The sequence below is a fragment of the Bombus fervidus genome, chromosome 13, assembly GCF_041682495.2.
Source record: "Bombus fervidus isolate BK054 chromosome 13, iyBomFerv1, whole genome shotgun sequence".
Classification (NCBI taxonomy): domain Eukaryota; kingdom Metazoa; phylum Arthropoda; class Insecta; order Hymenoptera; family Apidae; genus Bombus; species Bombus fervidus.
Window position 1 is genome coordinate 6,379,787 of NC_091529.1, and position 18,350 is coordinate 6,398,136.

General features: G+C 32.3%; 3 protein-coding genes and 1 long non-coding RNA gene across 4 annotated transcripts in view; 2 read left to right on the forward strand and 2 right to left on the reverse strand.

The window, feature by feature from the left end:
* Positions 1–17: 17 nt before the first annotated feature.
* On the reverse strand, positions 18–10,323 carry LOC139993885 (synaptic vesicle glycoprotein 2B). The gene is made up of 11 exons (XM_072016044.2): positions 10,182–10,323; positions 8,423–8,479; positions 5,017–5,178; positions 4,176–4,338; positions 3,937–4,058; positions 3,324–3,562; positions 2,766–2,986; positions 2,428–2,648; positions 1,812–1,971; positions 866–993; positions 18–589 (listed from the first exon to the last, which is right to left on the reverse strand). The coding sequence occupies exons 1-11, from the start codon at positions 10,183–10,185 to the stop codon at positions 534–536; spliced, it is 1,533 nt and encodes a 510-aa protein (XP_071872145.1). The 5' UTR covers positions 10,186–10,323; the 3' UTR covers positions 18–533.
* Positions 6,050–6,831, forward strand: LOC139993899 (citron rho-interacting kinase-like). The gene is made up of 2 exons (XM_072016060.1): positions 6,050–6,421; positions 6,492–6,831. Exons 1-2 carry the CDS (start codon positions 6,176–6,178, stop codon positions 6,786–6,788), a joined length of 543 nt encoding a protein of 180 aa, XP_071872161.1. The 5' UTR covers positions 6,050–6,175; the 3' UTR covers positions 6,789–6,831.
* Positions 10,324–10,877: 554 nt separating the features above from the next.
* On the reverse strand, positions 10,878–13,055 carry LOC139993901 (uncharacterized). The gene is made up of 3 exons (XR_011801484.1): positions 12,340–13,055; positions 11,671–11,916; positions 10,878–11,486 (listed from the first exon to the last, which is right to left on the reverse strand). It is a non-coding gene; the product is annotated as an uncharacterized lncRNA (long non-coding RNA).
* A 5,158-nt stretch (positions 13,056–18,213) lies between these two features.
* The window catches only part of Lovit (loss of visual transmission), a 33,936-nt gene continuing 33,799 nt past the window's right edge, over positions 18,214–18,350 (forward strand). Inside the window, exon 1 of the mRNA XM_072016036.1 lies at positions 18,214–18,225. The gene's annotated coding sequence lies outside the window, so the exon portion shown is untranslated. The remainder of the gene's footprint in view (positions 18,226–18,350) is intronic.

An 18,350-nucleotide genomic window follows, 5' to 3' on the forward strand; every position in this document is an offset into this window, starting at 1 on the left:
ATGTATGTTGCGTGGAATATGTTAAAATTATATTTATTCGTATTAGTTTAGGAATACAGGTGTTTTAAATCGAACAAAAGAATTATAAACGTTAAACAGCGTCTCTTGGCTTTATATTTGTAAACGTTTTATCAAGTATTCACCTAACTCGTTTTGCCGCGCAATTCGAACATAGTTAACCGCGCTTGTACATTATCTTATCTAATTTATGATTACAGTATCCGATCATCTTCAAGATGATACACAAAATAAAATAAATATTATATATTTACACAAATTTACACGTTGTTGCACGAAGTAAAAACGGACTTTCCTTATTAAAAATTCTTCACGATCTTATAAAAATCGAAACATTCGCAGGTATCGAAGTGCTTATTGTTTTCTTCGATCATTATTATCGCAATACAATGCTAATTTTTGTCAAGAACTTCTCCTATAGAAGAACGATCCTTCTCAACGTGTATCAATTGTACTTCCACTTCTGGAAATACTTTTATCGCTCGATTCTCTTCAAGAGACGAGTCGTTCTTCGATTATTCGAGGGTTTCTTTACCTGTTTTCGGTAACAGAAAAGACATAAACCCGCATACTAAAAAGAAAGTAATAAAAAATTAATTAGTATATTTATTGTACATACATCCTTATTGTAAAAATAAAATATGATTTTCTTTATCACAAGTGAAAAGCATGATAAGTTTCGTTTGTTATTCAAAAGAGATATTCTTAAATATCCATCTTCAATTTATAAACTTTGACAATTAGTTTTCGATCATTTGCATCATTGATATTTATAAATTTTATATAATTTACTATTCAATTGTTGAATGAATTACTTTGTTAGAGGCGATTTATAATATGTACTTACTGAATAAAAATGCTGCGAATAAAATTATAGGTACCACGCAGGCTAAATCAATCAGGTAGCCGAATACTAAGTTACCGACTAACGCGCCTAATCGACCCATGGTAAGGGAGAGGGCTGCAGCCATTACTCTGAAAATTCAAAAATTCATAGTTTTAATATTCAAAAATACACCAAAATATAAAATATCCCCCAAAATATAACAATATCCAAAGTATGTATACTACTCATGATATTTAATATGAATGAATGAAATATTTTGATACTGGTTTTTCGGGATAAGCAAATGTTTCGATTTTGCAATTTGGACCGACGTTTCGTAAACATTGCAATTCACTTTTTCAAGGGTAGACCTGAAACTGATGGTTTTAGACCTCTCTGTCTTCATTTATGTTCTGTGACGATTCGCTTGACCGATCAAACCGACGAGTGAATCAGTGTCCATTTGGCCTGCTTCGGGCTGAGCCAAATGGGCACGTTCCGCGGTATGCAGTCCAAACCTTATGAGAATCTGGACTGCTTTTACAAGTCCTTAAAGAGACTCATTAGGGAAGTCATAAAGTACTAGTCTACAATACAAATTTTCCACAACACGCGATCCTCGAAAATATAGAAATATCGATTAATTTTTGAAATTTCTGAAAATTATGAAATATAAAAATGCTTTCTATTCCGCGACTGACTCGGTAGCACGGTCGAACAAATAGTACGTTATTTTTTTATGTTGTAACGACACGACACCGCGACGATGCAATTGGGTAAACTATGAGATTATACGATTAAAAGGCGTGTAAATGTGTCGTTCGTTACATTGCGTCCTTGTTTTGTCCTCGGCTGTCGCCGATGTAATTAACTTGAGAAACGATTGTAAATCACTGGAGATTGTGCGTTTGCTTGTTTCCACGTTGCGTGTAATAAATAAATCAGAAGAGTGTGCATGATTGCTCACCTGAGATTCGTCGGAAACATGTCGACGATTATGCAATAGACCAACGAGATACCGAGGGACGTCAGTGCCTCGAACACGCAGGATAATATTAGGTTTTGCGTCGCATTGACCACAAAATAGAAGGCGACAGTTACAGCGCCGGATACCATTAATGACATGACTGAAATTCAGTATTATCACTTTTAATTATAGGATGGAACGAGGCACGAGATATTTCTTAAAATATTATTCTTATTTACAAGAATGATATTCATTGCACGTATATACAGGGTGTGCCATAACACGTTGGACCCACGTGTTCAGGAGTGAACAGGAGGCACAAAAACAACGAATAAAGTTCATACAAACATGTACCCTATCCGAGCTTGTTTCAAAATTATAGACATTTGTGTTTCAATAATTATAATCCGTAACTGTTTATCACGGTCTGTATCATTCAACATATACCTGAAACAAGATCTGATAGGACATATTTCCATACGATCTTCCTTTTTATTGTTCTTGTACCTTTTGTCTACCCTTCAAGTGGGTCCCATATGTTAGGATACATCCTGTATGTATTTATGGTATCTGAAGAATTAATGGAACTACGTGCATATGATAATTGTATACTTACTCAAAAAGAACTTGGCGCCGAGTTTGTGCACGAAAATCGGTAGAATAATGGAGCCAGGAATACAAGCAAGTCCTATATAAACTGTGTGAAGATAAACGGAAGGCGCTATTACACTGCCGCATCCGTAATCCTGGACTGTAGTTCCATTATCACTCGATAAAGACGATACTATGCAAACCGACGTGGATTCGCCAGGATATTCGTGTTCAAATTGTTCGAATCTATTGAAACAGTTAGATGTTCAATCCCGCTGAGTCGATCAAATAATAGATTTAATAAATCGATCAGGTAACTTCTGGAAGGAACATAAAAATATTTTTCGGAAGGAATGTACGTACCTGGTGAATAATTCTGGGAACCAAACCATGAGGGTGTAGTAACTACTGGTAAGGCCAAATTGAATTCCACAGGCGAGCAATGTGTTCCTAAGGTATGGCGATTTACAGAGAGCAGCAGTTAGATCACGTACTTCCTTTAAAAGCACCTTTAGATCCTTTCGTTTGTGTAGTTTCAACGACCTCGTGCTTTTGTCTTTGGTTTTTTCTTGCAGTGATTTCACCTGAAAGACGAAACGGATGATTATAGAAACAAGACGTTAGAAATAAAAAAAGAAAACGATACGAGTTAATCTCGTTAATCAATTAATTTTTTATTAGTTGATTTTAGTAATTGCTAATCAAAGGAATTTCAAATTTTCACGACAACAAGATATTTCGATATTGGCTTTTCTTTTTACTTGCATTTTGAGCAAACCTGAAACGTCGGTTCGAAATGTAAGTAAAAAGTGCAAATGAAAAATCGAAACACGATTGTTCGGCCTGAAAGGACAATATCGGAAAATAAATGTAACAAAATCTGAAAAGATCTGGATTCGGTGTTTTTGTATATTTCATTACCGGATAAGAGTCGGCGTCTTTCCCAGTGTTCTGCGAGTAGATCCATTTAAATACTTCGAGGGCAGCTTCCGTTTCGCCGCATTCGAGGAGAAATTTCGGGCTCTCCGGGAATGCAAACAGCCACAGGCCCAACATTATCGAGGGCAGAGCGCACAGCGCTACGAAGAGATTCCATGATTTAAAGTAGAACATGTCCGAGACGTACATGAAGTCCATCGGTATGATCAGCCATGCTATCACTGAACAAACGAAGAGAAAGAACGGTGATTAAATTACAAAGCTAATTAGATTAAAAAATCTGATTAACAGTTTTAACAGAACGGTGAATTAATAAAACTGTCTAGATTATTCAATTATTAATACTTTGAATAAAGTAGGACGTTGTAAGAGAACAATTCAAATTATTCAAATTTCTCGCCACTTCGTATTACAATAATGTTTGTTGAAGAATATCTGCAATGGAAGGACGAGCTAAGAAATTGATTCGAATTATCCAAGTTTCCCGCCGCACTGTATTGATGCTGTTGTTATTTGCGAACATTTATACAGATTTACTTTATTCAATGTTAAGAAGGAATGTTATGTATAAATGAAATAACAAGATGAGACTCACGTGGTAATACTATGACTCCGACTGTCCAGAACATTTCCATCCAACAAAGACATTTTTCGCGATATTTTGTCGCCTGAAACTCCCCTAAATACGGAAAACAAATTCCCATAGCTCCGGTAACGCTGTATATATAAAATAAAAGAATAAAAATAGGAACAAAACGAAAAGAAAAATAAAAAGTGTCTGAGGTGGGGAACATAAGATGTAAAGGATTTAACGTTCAATTACAATACACTTACGCGAAACCGTTAAAGAAACGGAATATCAGGAAGACCCAAAAGTACTGGACAAAGGAAGAAACAACGCCAACAATGCCATCCATTAACAATGTAGCGATTAACACAACTTTCCTCCCTTTGGTATCAGCCAGGCACCCCCATATGTAAGAACCAATCACCATCCCTATGAATAAGAAAGTAAAAGTTAGTTTTCTATTTTTAAACTAATTCTATAACGCATGGTTTACAGTGAAAGAAAGGAATGATCGAAAAATGTATGAAATAGTATCATGTGGTTTCTTAACTTTGGTTCTTTCCTAATAGATTATTGCTGATAATAAAATAATTTCCACGTGGTACACGCGTGGCATGTGGTTTTGTCTTCCTTAAACACGTTAAGCGCTGATAGATAAAACTTTAAGTAGAAATATTCGCTATGAGTCAGACACCTCCATTCACCAGGAGATAGAAATGTTATAATACCAAGTCTGATTAATATGCTCCCTTTTAAGAGGCTATTCATTTATATTAAAGAAATTTCATTCGATAAAGATCAAAATTATATATTTCTGACAGGAAATTAAATAAATTTGAGATTTGAAATAGTATTTTTTATAAATGTCTTAGCGTGAGTTAAAAATTGATCAATGGAAAATAGTTTCTTTCGAAAATATATCAAAATTTATGGTCTGAAAAATTTTCCTATTAGGAAAACATGGAAACTGACCGTGGAAAAAATTCTTCCTCAGCACAAATTCAAAAATTTTCTCAAACATTCTCCCTTCTGAATTCTAAACTTATTAAGCGAAGAAAGTAAAAATACGTAAAAATATTAATTTTGTAAAGATTTTATGGTACTCACCCAGCATTGGTGATGCTGTTAGCCAACCTTTCGCGGTGGAATCCATTTCCAGGTCGCATTGTGCTGCTGGTAATACAAATGAAAGTATCGTGACTCCAATGGCGGTATCCATATAAATTAAACCGCAAACCGCCAACAGCATGTAATGAAATTTCCCGAATCCTGATAAGAAAAATATAATCTTATAAATATTTATTCAAATCTTAAGGAAGTTACAAGGAAAGGATTTATCGTTGCAATCAAGAAACTATTTGATCTTTGATTCATACTGTAAGCAATTGTTAAATCTTATAAGAGTCAACACTAATTTGTTTCCAACTTTCTTCTTTTTTCCTGATACGCATAATGGAATAAAAGATAAGATAATCGTTTGCAGTCGTTGTCTCGAAAAATTTGCAACATTTTACGACTCGTAATTTTAACATTATGCTTAAAATTTGACTCGAAATAATTCCCTGATTTTCTAAATTTAGGTGAACAATATTTTGATTACTGGATCCTCTCTCTTTCTCGAAGAAGAAGAAGAAGAGCAGAATTTGTGTAAAATGAGCATTTTCAAAGAATTACTACGACGCCTGGAACAGACACCTGTTACTAAACTAATCAAAGAATACTACTCTTAAGATGGAAACCGTACAACCAAATACAACAGAGATGATGTCCATAATAGAAATGGATATGCCTTTAGATGAGCAAACAAAGAAATTGGACCGAGAAATTCGCACAATGAAAGGGAACTTGAACGCGGAACATCAGACAGTGAAGCAAGGACAGATAAGTTTATCAAGAAAGGAAAAGCAACTATCAGATGCAAATTTACATAAGCGAAAACTTAGAAGAAGAGATCAAAAGCTATAAATTGAAGTTCTGAGAGGAACATACGAAATACTTGAAGAACAACTATAACAAGCGATCATGAAACGCGAGGAAATGTACTAATTTAAGATAGAACGAAGTTACAAAAGGATATAAAAGCGACCGAGACGAAATTTTGCGAAGCACCGCGTAAAACGAAGAAAGGTCTGCTCCATCGTCCTCCTCAGCACCTGATATAAAAAATGTGAATTATACCACAGAACCATCAACTATCTCATCTAAACGTTTGTCTCCGCAAAGAATTGGACACCATATTCCACATCGATTTGATGTCGGTCTACCAATGCGAGCTGGGAAATGCTCCACGTGTTTGGATTCTATTCATTTTGGAAAACGCGCAGCTATTTGCAACGAATGTCAAGTAATGATGCATTTAAAGTGCATGGTTACCGCACCTGCCACTTGCGGTTTACCCGGAGGTTTTGCTAAGCAGTGTGGTAAGAGCTGGAGAAATAGCGACGAAAATTTATCGTCATTGACTGGAAGCGTTCAAACGTTAGCTATAGATCAACCGGATAAACCCGACACGGTATGATATTTAATATTTTAACCGTGCAATCTTATATTTTATACTAATATGTGATTATCGCTGATAATAGGATGTATGCGATGCAGAAAGTAAAAACAATAGCGTGCCGATGGAAAGTTGGGTGAAACTCCCAGACCGCTCGAATACTTGTTGGGAAAGAAACTGCCTTAGGTTGGAAGGACCGTGTCTATGTACTTACGATCACCAGCCATCTCCCGGAATGGCACCAATGAATCGTATTGATTTAATCGAGAAGGATGGATTTACTATATTAGACGCAATAACTAATCCAGGTGTAATGGAAACAACGAAGACGGACGTACCATTTATGTTCAGAGTAGAGTCCAATTCATCGATCACTTGTTGACCAACACCACTTTTGGATGTCATGGCTTTGAGCCAGACTGATAAGAAAAACTGGTTGAAATCCTTAAACTTTATTACTAGGACAGGAAGTTAGGAAGAGTTCATGAATAAGTATAATAAGTAAGTACTAACTTCTTTTGCAAGATTTAAAATTTTTTTGCAATTTAGTATCTGTATGTGTTAATTAATTACATATGATTAATATTTTGTGATATTACAGAATTTAGAGGAAGAAGATGATAGCTCAGCTATTTCCCCAGTTAGTGTTTTTCTTGTATGTGGAAGAGCAACTCTCGTTTTGCTACAATGAATTTGGAATGAACGTGACCAGAGAACTCGAAACATCGATCGAACATGGCATTATTTACCTTTTCGCTTTTGGTAAGAATTCTTATAACGTTTCTTAAAATACAATAATCTTATATTTTCTATTGCATAAGGAAACATATTTATATTTTTACAATTTTCCGAAAAGCATATTTGTTTGTCATTTCGTTTTTCATCAAAACGCGTATACTTAACTAATAAAAAGAATCCAGAATGAATCCTAATCGAATTATCTAGCCTGTGTTATTTGGGAGCAGTTGGCTCAAAAGGAATTTATATAGCGGCAATAAACTCCTTCTTGGAGTTATCAAAGATTACAGACTTTTCTGGTATACCGGAATTAAACAACAGTCTTACCAGTTTGAATACTTTGTATATCATCATAATACAGTGTATAATGTAAAGTTATCGTGAAATATGAATTTATGCGTATAGCTGTACTTTTCAAAGATCAAGAAGATGAAAGTAATTCGGAGATTAGTTGTACGATTTTAAAATAATAAACATTTATATTTCCGGATTAAAAAAGACAAATTTTCATTTAAGAATTTAAGAAACAATTGATAATATGAAAATATAAATATCTTTTATTCAAGTTTTGCAATTTGTAAATGAGAATTGATTAAGATTCACGTATAACTGAAATTTTTTCATCATAATCATGATAGAATTATATCGAGACAAAAGGAACAACATTCTTCCGCGTGAATCAGCATTTTTCAAGAAGAGTAACAAGTTTGATCCGGTTTCGATGCTGACGTTAATGGTATTTATTCAAATACAATACTCAAATTAAACAGTGCTTTTGAACTAGATGTCCTCTGTGTTTTACGATCTCATTATTCAAATACTTACACACTTTAAACCGTACCGCTAACGTAATTAAATGTAATCAACGTTAAGACTACAAATCATTTACGTCTAAATTAAAATGTTTAGAATCAACGTTAAGATATACGTATCATCAATTTAGTCTCAAATTAACTAAACGAAAAATTTAATTAGAAGAAAAGATGTCATTAAGCATATATAACATATCTTTAAGCAATCCACGTTGGCTGAATATTTAATTAGAAATTGTGATAAATTCAATTCTCATTTACATCTCAGAAATGATGATTATTAATCGTGTATATTCCGTACCCGGAAATCATTGATTCGTAATCAATATCATTTTTGTAAACGCAGTTTTACAATGATATTTTCTATCTCTATTGATTAAAATCAAATGTTATTATGATAAAGCTTTGGTTTCCTTCGATGATATACTATTAATACTTAATCAATACGGAAAAGAGGATGGATTACCTGTTACGGTGATTGCATGCTCGAAATCGGCACCTCCGTCTGCCAAGAAGTCGAGCCCTGTCAAAAACCAAAAGATTTATGAGCTTCTTAAAATATCATGTTTTCTATTGTTATTTGAAGAAAGATCGCGATAGTGTATCAGCGTATCAGTATATTTCGTGGACACGTGTTTGCCATGGAATTTTTACGTTGAGTAAGATATTTAAAGAATTGATGTTTGATAGATCGTGCAAAGTTTACTTGGATGATGATCGTTACAAACGCTTTTTTTCTTTACTTGCTAAATGTTGAATTCTTGCTAAAGTTTAGTGGAGTGTTTTACATTAAATCGTATTAAAAAATAAATAATTGATAACATACAATGCAACATTTATTTGATAATGATTGAAAACATATTTTTGATAAATATATTAAAATATATCAAAATTTTTATTTTCATATAGATACGTGCTCAAGATAATGAACAAAGTATTATATGAAGTAATGAACAATTATCAGTTAATAGATTATGCAAAATTATTTCTATAATGTTTCAAGAGATTTTTGGTACATAGAAAAGTGTAATTTGTTGTTAGCGGCGATATAAAAGATTATGATTTATATCTCCCCAATTATTATCGAAATAATTTTGGACGATCAATCAAATGCGACTATATAAAAAATTTTCAATAGAAAAAATTTTAATATAGACACATGATGTTTGATTAAAGTCACTTAATTCGTTATTTTGATTTTTTTAATCTAAATATCCAAAGATTTTTATCATGAATATATTTCATAATTTCTCAAGACGATTATCCTTTGCTATCAGAAACAAATCTGTGGTTGAGTAATGTTATATTAATAGCTACATCAATATGTTGATTAGTAATGATGGTATCGCTAGCAAAGCAGTGATAGCAAATACATTAATGGTACTAAGAAAGGAATAGAAAAACCGCAACAATATTATCTTGTATTGCAATCAGTAAAACATGTATGTACGGTGATAGTATCCATCTATTCTATTATATACTATCATAGATATAAATGATTATGTTAATGTCGGTAATAATAATAATAGTTTATTTTTTCAATTTGTCAGCCATCAAAATGAATTCGATTTATAATTGTTTGTTAATGTCAGTAATCATTACTAAATTTGATCGCAATTGTTTATCTAATAATTACTTCAGAAAATAAAAAGAATTATTAGAAAGCCTCTAAAAAAATGCTGGTGGTGATTCTTACAATTTCTAATTCAAAATCAACTTTTAGACTTATTACTAGCTATTCTTATTTTATTTATTTCATAAAAATTCCACCAGCTAATTTCAAACAAATAAAAAAAAATAAATATGTAGAAGAAAATATAAGTATAAAATAAATCAGTAAATGGAAGAAAATCCATAGAAATATTATTAAATAATCTTAAACGAACAGCAAACTAATACTTCTCAAATACTTAGTATTCTCACAAACAAAAAAATTAAGATTAAAGAATCTACAATTCAAAATCAACCCTCAAAGCTATAGCTATTCCTATTCTACTCGTTCCATAAAAATACAAACTGATGTTTGTTAACTTTTTAAAACATATTCATAAATAAGAAAATGATTCGAGTATCTAAGAATCTAAGAATCTAAAGATCTAAAAATCCAGAATCAAAAACGTATACAACCACTACTCTCATTCTACCATGATCATTATTATCATCATCTTCATCGTTATCATCATACGATAGTATTTTCTATATTTTAAATCGCCATGAAAACCTACCCATGGTTTGCGATTACGTTGCGGAGATGTACGTTAGTCTCACGTGAAGTAATGAAGTCAGGTGGTGTCGGTGAGAATTCGGGACTCTGGAGGACCCCGGTCGCCAAAGTGCAGCACTCTCTGTTCCTTGTTCGTGTTCCACGGTTTTGTCCTCGTCTGCAACCACCGTACGCCACGCTCATTGGTGAACACTCGGTGGTATTCGATCGCCGTTTTTATCGCCCAAGCGAATTTTGGCGATGACTTTCCACCGGGGGGTATTCCTTTTTTATCCCCTCACGAAAATCTTCCACCTCCTCGTACAAAATCTTCTACCTTTTATTATTGATCGATAATCGATTTTTATAAAGTTCCTCTCCCTTCAAGTTTCTCTTTTTAAATGAAAGTTTCTACTTTCAAATTCGATGAATTGCAGATACTTCTGGAACGAAATAAAGACGAAGGTTGCACTAGAAACGTCTTATAGTCTTCATAACTAAATTTTTGATCCAAGCACGACCCTCGGTGGTGAACGAACGACTGACCAAAAAATCGATCGTGCCCCAGCATATATCTCCTCTCTTTTTAGTTATTAGTCTTCTCCCCAGATAAGATATAAAGCTTCGTTTGTCTCTGTCACTCTTACCTGTCTGTCTTTTTCCTCCTTCTTTGTCTTCGCTTTTCCCTCTAGTTAAATGTACTTGAGACTTTTGTTGAGAAAAACTTGATCAAAAAAAAAAAAAAGAAAAGAAAAGAGAAAGGAAGCAAGAACGGAAAGAAATCTGAGTGTTCTGAAAATTCCTGATATCCACCCCGTTTGTTTACATAGAGTTTAGTGTATATGTGCACGGAAAAGTGTTAGTATAGAGAAGAGCATAGAACTGTGTGCGTTAAGAACAGTTTTGCAATAATTGTTTATGTCATACGATACAGTCGTGCACCTAATTGATAAGACAGTTGTAACAAGTATCACGGGATTTCTAATTGCTTCAGATTACTTTGATTAAAATACACCGGTTTACTCTTACGAGGTTGTTTTATTACGTACGAGAATTCTGTCCGCATTATGCATCGGCGATACCTTTATCTGACACGGACGCCGAATTGAACTTACTATTTTGTATAAAAGCTTATTCTGTTCTTTATTAATAAAGGTTGTTATTCGAGCTCACAAATGTATTTGAATACTTTACCATAAAAATCTTTACGGATATATTATGTGTGTTATATGAAACATTTTGAAACTTCATTAGCGACACTGTAACGAGACCCGTTATGATTATACGCATTATTTAAAATGCATATGATGCAATATTTAAAATCAATCTGAAAATTTAGAAATACATACTCAAATACAGAGTTTGAAATTAATTCTACCAATATCAATAACAATATCCTTTGCTTTAATGAAATTATTTATAATTGTTCTACCAATATGGGAATACTAAACTGACTTTGTTTATAGAGTATATAGAGTATATAGAATAAGGAAAAATCATTGATTAATTACCTTTTCGTCGTTCGATGTGTAATACTAAATGATCGAGTGGTCATTTAGAGTTCTTTATTCAAGTTTTCCAACCAACTTCTTAGTTCTTGACCTTCCTAATTTTTAATAAAAACTGGACTAAATTATTACTATTATTAATACGCATGCTCCTAATGATGAAAACGTATGTGTCACGAGTAAGTTTTTTGTACTGTACATCTGCGTCGGTACGTCTGTGTTATTGCTTCTCATCAAAGAAATTTGGGACTGAAAGATTCTTCTATTAGCAAAGTTTTTATACACGTTTAGTATTGTAAATGAATGCATTTTATTTTTAAAAAAGTAGCTACAGTGTATGGTTTTTTTCTCCCATCATCCAACTCTTAAGATTACATTTAATAATTTTTTAAATATAGCCAAAGGAGGAGCACCATAGTTAGCTATCCAATGATTGGCTTTATAACTTTCATGGGTAGCCTTCTTTGGATTCTATATATATTAATTACCACGTATTTTAGTTCTATCTCTTTTAGGAGAAAATATAAATGCGTAAATTTTTATAATTGGTTAAATAATTATATGACTCTTATCATAACGATCAATTTAAACGCTTTAAAACAAATATAAAGACACTGGTTTTTCACAAGGTGTCCATTTAAACATTTGCGATTATTTGGATATTCGACCTACTTTCAGTAGTTCAATTTCCTGCCACCAGTTAGCACATCGAAATTCTCAGTTTTCCACAATACTAATAGGGCTGTTTAATAGAAGGATTATTAATAATTTCATCAAAGTAAAGGATATTGTAGAATCAATTTCAAATGAATAATATAATTGGTAGATCATCTAATATGAATGTATTTTTTTAATTGAGTGTAATTTGTTTGATAGTGCACAAATGTTTAAGAGATTTCGATGCGTGGAATGAAACTGACGACTGACAACGCGTGACGACGTGCTTCTTTACTGTATTATGTAGGTATGTATATGATTTATAACGATAAAAAGATAAGCCACATTTTCAGGGTCTGTATGCACGTTGTCCAAATATGTAATAAGATTTGCAGTAAATAAACAAAGTGTTTGGACGAAATTCGGTTAGATGTGTGAGGTAACCTGTTTATTACATAGTATATCATGCTTGGAATGCCATCTACGATTATTTTGCACTCTTTGATATCCAAGGATATCTCATCTAGTTTTTACTTAATATTCTATTTCACGTGATGAAGAATATTTACAGCGTTTGTACCTTATATAGATCAATATTTAACACTTTGAACTTACATAACTTACATTAATCTCAGTTACAAATGATATTATGTTACTATGAAATAAAACTGCACCCGAAACCATTCATCACATCAGCTTTGAAAAGATCTATAGTAATTAAAAGGATATGTAAAAACAGTAATTTCATAAAAATAACAGATGTTGGAATATTTGTAATTAGCTTTAAAAATGATATCTTTAAATGTGAAAATCATATAATTATCTTAATACTATTTGGGCAAATATGATCAGTAGATTTGTAGGCTTTATACCTTTATTACCTATTACTTTTGATCTTATGATTTTATTATCCTTTACCCACTTTATCGTAGCCTTTACAAAGCTGATTTTTTACTTAATCTTTTATCATTGGACATTTCTTAAAAAGAAGACGTGATACGTTAGATCTAATACCAATCTGGTAAAAAAGCAAATACGTATAACAACATGTTATAACATTGACGAATATCATTTAATTAATCAACAGCTTGTTGAGGTATAATATTGCGAAATTAATAATATACGACAGAATTCAATCTAAAACTGTTGAATTTCATTATGAATCGTCCAAAAATGGATCCTGCACAAAATTCGTCAAAACGATATCTTTACAACCGGTATTTCCGTCCAAATTTTATCCGGTTATTTCTACAAGCGAATTAAAAACGTCACGCATGAAACAGCATATTGCAGTTGGAAATCTCGACGGAATGTTTAAGCAGACAGTAGTACGAATGACTGAAGAAAACATGACGTTTTATCGGGGCCAAGTATGACGGAAGGGATTTCTCGATAATACGCCCACAAATATGTAGTAAATCTTATAAACGAGATAGGGATAAAGGTAATAATAGTTGACATTTGTATATTGGTTAAATTAACCATTCGTGAGTAATTTTAGCTACATTAACATCTCGATTACCACGTGAACTGTGTTTCTAGATATTTCGGAAGGGGCAAACATCTTAAGTCCCTACTTGATACTTGTAATAAATTGATCGATAAGAAAATGCAAGTAGCTATGTCAATATATAAAATTGTTCGTTTTCTTTCAAGTGGTATAAATCCCACTTTTATTGCTTCGAAACACTTAAGAGCCTGAAACCTAAGCGATTTGAACGTAATAATCGTTAAGATATTAACGAGATATTTATTAATAATAAATCTTATTGTAATACATCTTAGGAATACAATTTATACTTATGTTTATCTTGTTAATGCATTGCTAGCGTAATCGATGTAATAAAAGGAATTAAATTTTTTTATTACGAAACATTTAAGAGAATGAGTAGCTAGATATAGCGATATAAAAATATTATTAGCTATCATATTCCTCATCTTTCATTTTGTTTCAATTTAATTAAATTTTATTTTAATTTCATTATATCTATTCAATTTTATCAATCAAATTTCCATTCAACTTATACTTTATAAATTCTTTTGTCTTTCATTTCATACCATTTCGTATAATCTTTTAATTAAAGTCCAACACGAAATCCCAGTTAAAACTTCAGATTATTTCTTAATTAACTTAATCTCCTGTTACAATTCGATTTACCTATAATTCAATTTTGATCTACATATATATATATATACAAAAAGTATTGGCACATATCCTTACTTCTCATTGAAGTGATTATTTTATCAAATTTCATTTTCGTAGTACCTAATTTTTCTAGTCATATGAATCACAACCAAGTGCAATTAACTCTTTGCCTCATAATATTGGATAACATATATGGTATGGATTACCATACTATATATGAAATACACGAAGACAGACATGGCTCAAATTAAAGTACCAAAGTATCAAATTTCAATGATATACTTTACTTATATATTGCAAGACCGTAGATTACTGAAAAAACACCACGTACAATAATTCAATGTCTCGTTTCAATGATATAACAGCAAACAGATAAAAGCTAAGGCTAGCAACAGATTACAAGAGGTTAATCAATATGCAAATGCTACATATGCCGATACATTTTGTAGCCAATGTACTTATTTTCACGCTGTAGATATCAAATTTATATTATTTCATAGATAACCCAATTAGCTCTAGATACATTTGATAAAATTTTCTAGATCTTTCATTCGAAGCAAGATCACGATAGTTTATATTGTTACTCCATGTGTTTCTCCGATAAGCCTGTTTACGGTTAAATAAAAATGATGACGCGAAATCGTGGCTAGTTTTATCCAGATAATAATCGGTCACATCAAATCTAGTCACGTCTAGGTCAAGCGTGAATAAGTTGCATATTTTTTTGATACAAGAATCAGTTATATTTTTTTTAATTTTATTTTATTATTATAATATGCGAACTATTGAGGGTTACGTTCATTGCGGTATTACCTAATTACAGGTGTTTTTCAAGCGATAAATTTCAAGCGATATTTTTGCATATTAATGTTCACCTTTATTTAGGAGTCTAATATCTGAAACTGTAGTCCTCCAAAGGCGAATGTAAGGTAACATTAACTTTGTTAAAAATACCTGTACAGCGATCGTAAAAACAATATAAAACCACATAAGTCTGAATAATTTACAATACCAACGATCATTATGTACGCTGGTTTTTCCTAACTAATGCGTATACAATGTAGCGTTATAAGACTTATCACTAATTATCGTCGATTATGTCGCGAAAATCGCAAAAAGCGGAAGTTTACACGATTTAAGAGGCATAAACCACAAATCGATTAAACAGGCTACGTTATCGTTTCATGGAATTTGTAAGATCGACGACTTAGCTGAGCTAACAAAACATGCTTCCATTCTCTAAAACACAATACTGTTTCAGTGTCATTTTATGAAATTTTCTAGATATTTTATTGAATTCTTCGGACATGAGCTGCTTCGATGGAATTTTCTTTCAAATCGATAGAAATCTTATTTAAATTTTATTTATTCGAACTTTGTCTTGATTTTACTTGGATCTTAAGTCGTAAAATTGAAGATTGTTAAATGGGATTTTTTTCTGTAATATTTCGGTATTTTGTTTTCGTATCGTACTCTTGTTGATCGAGATCGTTGCAACATTATCACAGAATCGTACGGTTAAAGTCCCTGAATTAGAGAGATTTATCTGCTCTCTTATCGAGCTGGAACATGTCGGTAGAGTGGATCGAACCATTAAACACGAATATCTTCGTTTGCTTAGGAAACGAATTTGTCAAGTTCGAGTTGATACTTGAACGAAATTTTTGTTTTTGAAATGAATTGATAGAAACGATCGAGATATTAATCGAGTGGCAATAAAATAAATATTTGTTATTTTTAAATCGCATTGTACAATACTGAGTCATATTGGAGTTATTCTACTATAGATTCGTACATTACATACATACATTAGTGTATAGTCGTAGATTATGCGTTAACTACAAGTATACCGATTTGTAAATTTCGATCGAACATTATTTTAGTCTGTTTAATTTTAGTTTATGCGATTTTTGTAGAACCAGGAATTGATAAATTCAACTTCTTTGTAATATTCCCCTTTGGATTAGGTTGCATCAGGAATTTACAGTGATCACAGATCCCAATCGTAAAGTTTTATAATAAAAGAGCAAACCACCGGAAAAACAGAGGACGTTAATCAAACTTTTTATTTTCTAATTACCTCGAATAAGAAAAATCCAAAATCTTTTCTTCTTTGATGTCTTTAAAACAACCAGTTCTTCAAGTCTTTTTCAAAATACTCGAAAATGAAACAAATTCAACATCTTTTCTCTCTATCAAATCTTTCTTTCTTCACTACATTTGAGAGAATCACTAGAAATTCTTTCGAAACACCAAAAGAAACAAAAGAAAGGAAAAGAAGGAGAAAGTATATTTCTCCGTAACAACGTTTCGTATAACAAACATGTTATCGTTAACAGTTAAAGCACACGACGATTTCCATCTCGCACAGGCCGATACATCAACTTTGACATCTGTCGAACCAATGACCACCCTTGATTTGTGTCATCATTCATAATTCGTCATTCCGATCCATCAATTTTCCCCCATAACAAAGCCGACAATATCCGCAATGGGATTAAACACGACAAAATAAATCGCGATTATCGTGGTCAACGAGTGAGTGAATGAAAACTGTGGCCATTTTACTCGGACTATGGCCAAGATTCTGTATTACGTAATCAGGACGACGATTTAGACGTCTGTTTTATCAGACACACGTGTACGTCGTCTGAATATGATCCAAACATCGAATCAAAGGATCACGGTGATTTTTGTAACACCAAAATAATCGGAGATAACGAGAAATTTGCGAACTGGTATAAATATAGGTGAAAATTGCCATTGCGATCTTTTCTTATAAATTTACTTATTTATGGGGACAAGTATTTTTATTAATATTTTTGTTAGGATCGATGATTATATGTACACTTTTTGAAAACGAAAGTGTATCATATTTATATCGAGCGAAATATATTTGTTTCATAAATTAATGTCAGGTATTTGTAGGAAAAAAATGTTATCCGCTGCAAGAGTTAAGCTATTTAATTCATGATCTGCTATTTAATGTTATCTATAGCAAGGGTTAAACTGTACATAATTTATGATTTTTTTTATTTAACAGTAACAACACACACACATTATTAGATATTTCACATTATTATTATCATTAAAATTCTTGTTAAAGCAGTGAAGAAATTTCGATTTTTATTTAGTATTCGAGAGACTCCGAAGGAAATTGGTATAAATAATAAAATCATACTCTCAAGGATAGAAGTTTTTCCAAAATGATAGTTTTGCAAATAATTTGAATAATGTTCGTACAACAAATTTTGCGTGTAAATTTCACGAAATTTGATAAACGCTTTAAAATACATATATTGATAATAAAATCCTCTAGTTCCAATTTTATATTTTCTATGTTACCCGCACTTATCTCGTTTTCTAACTTACATACAACTTATTGCAGCTTTTCCACCGAGTCTCTCACAAACCACCAAATCCACAAATTTATTTGAAAAAAACACAAACTGAATTACAACAAACTGACTGCGCATTAAATGCAAAAGCATTTCAAGCGTAGTATTCGTTGTAATATCTGCTGGACAAAACAGATATTTTCTAAATTTTACTCAGAGAGATACGAATTTGCATAAATATCCCCGCAGTCTATTAATCAAACTCACATTGGCTAACTGAAATCAGTTTTCAAGACGAAATCGTTGTATCGTGTCTTCTTCTTGCAACACAAAACAAAAGAGTTGGTCGGTATACATATATGTCGGAATGGAATTAATATAAAAGGGCAGCTAATCGAGAAGTAATGGTCGCGTCAGGTATGAAACGAAACTAAGCGTTTAAATCGTAGATCGACAAGGTAAGCCTGTAATTTTCCTTAAGTTCGCATATCGTGCATGCGCGCGAACGCTGTGTTGGCAAGCGATCGGTGGATTCGCGCCAA

Coding starts and splice junctions, on each gene's coding strand:
- LOC139993899 (XM_072016060.1), top strand. CDS start 6,176: ATGCGAGCTGGGAAATGCTCCACGTGTTTGGATTCTATTCATTTTGGA. Junction 6,422..6,491: donor AACCGGATAAACCCGACACG/GTATGATATTTA, acceptor CGCTGATAATAG/GATGTATGCGATGCAGAAAG.
- LOC139993885 (XM_072016044.2), bottom strand. Junction 4,059..4,175: donor CGTTTCTTTAACGGTTTCGC/GTAAGTGTATTG, acceptor TTATATATACAG/CGTTACCGGAGCTATGGGAA. Junction 2,649..2,765: donor TTCCCAGAATTATTCACCAG/GTACGTACATTC, acceptor CTGTTTCAATAG/ATTCGAACAATTTGAACACG.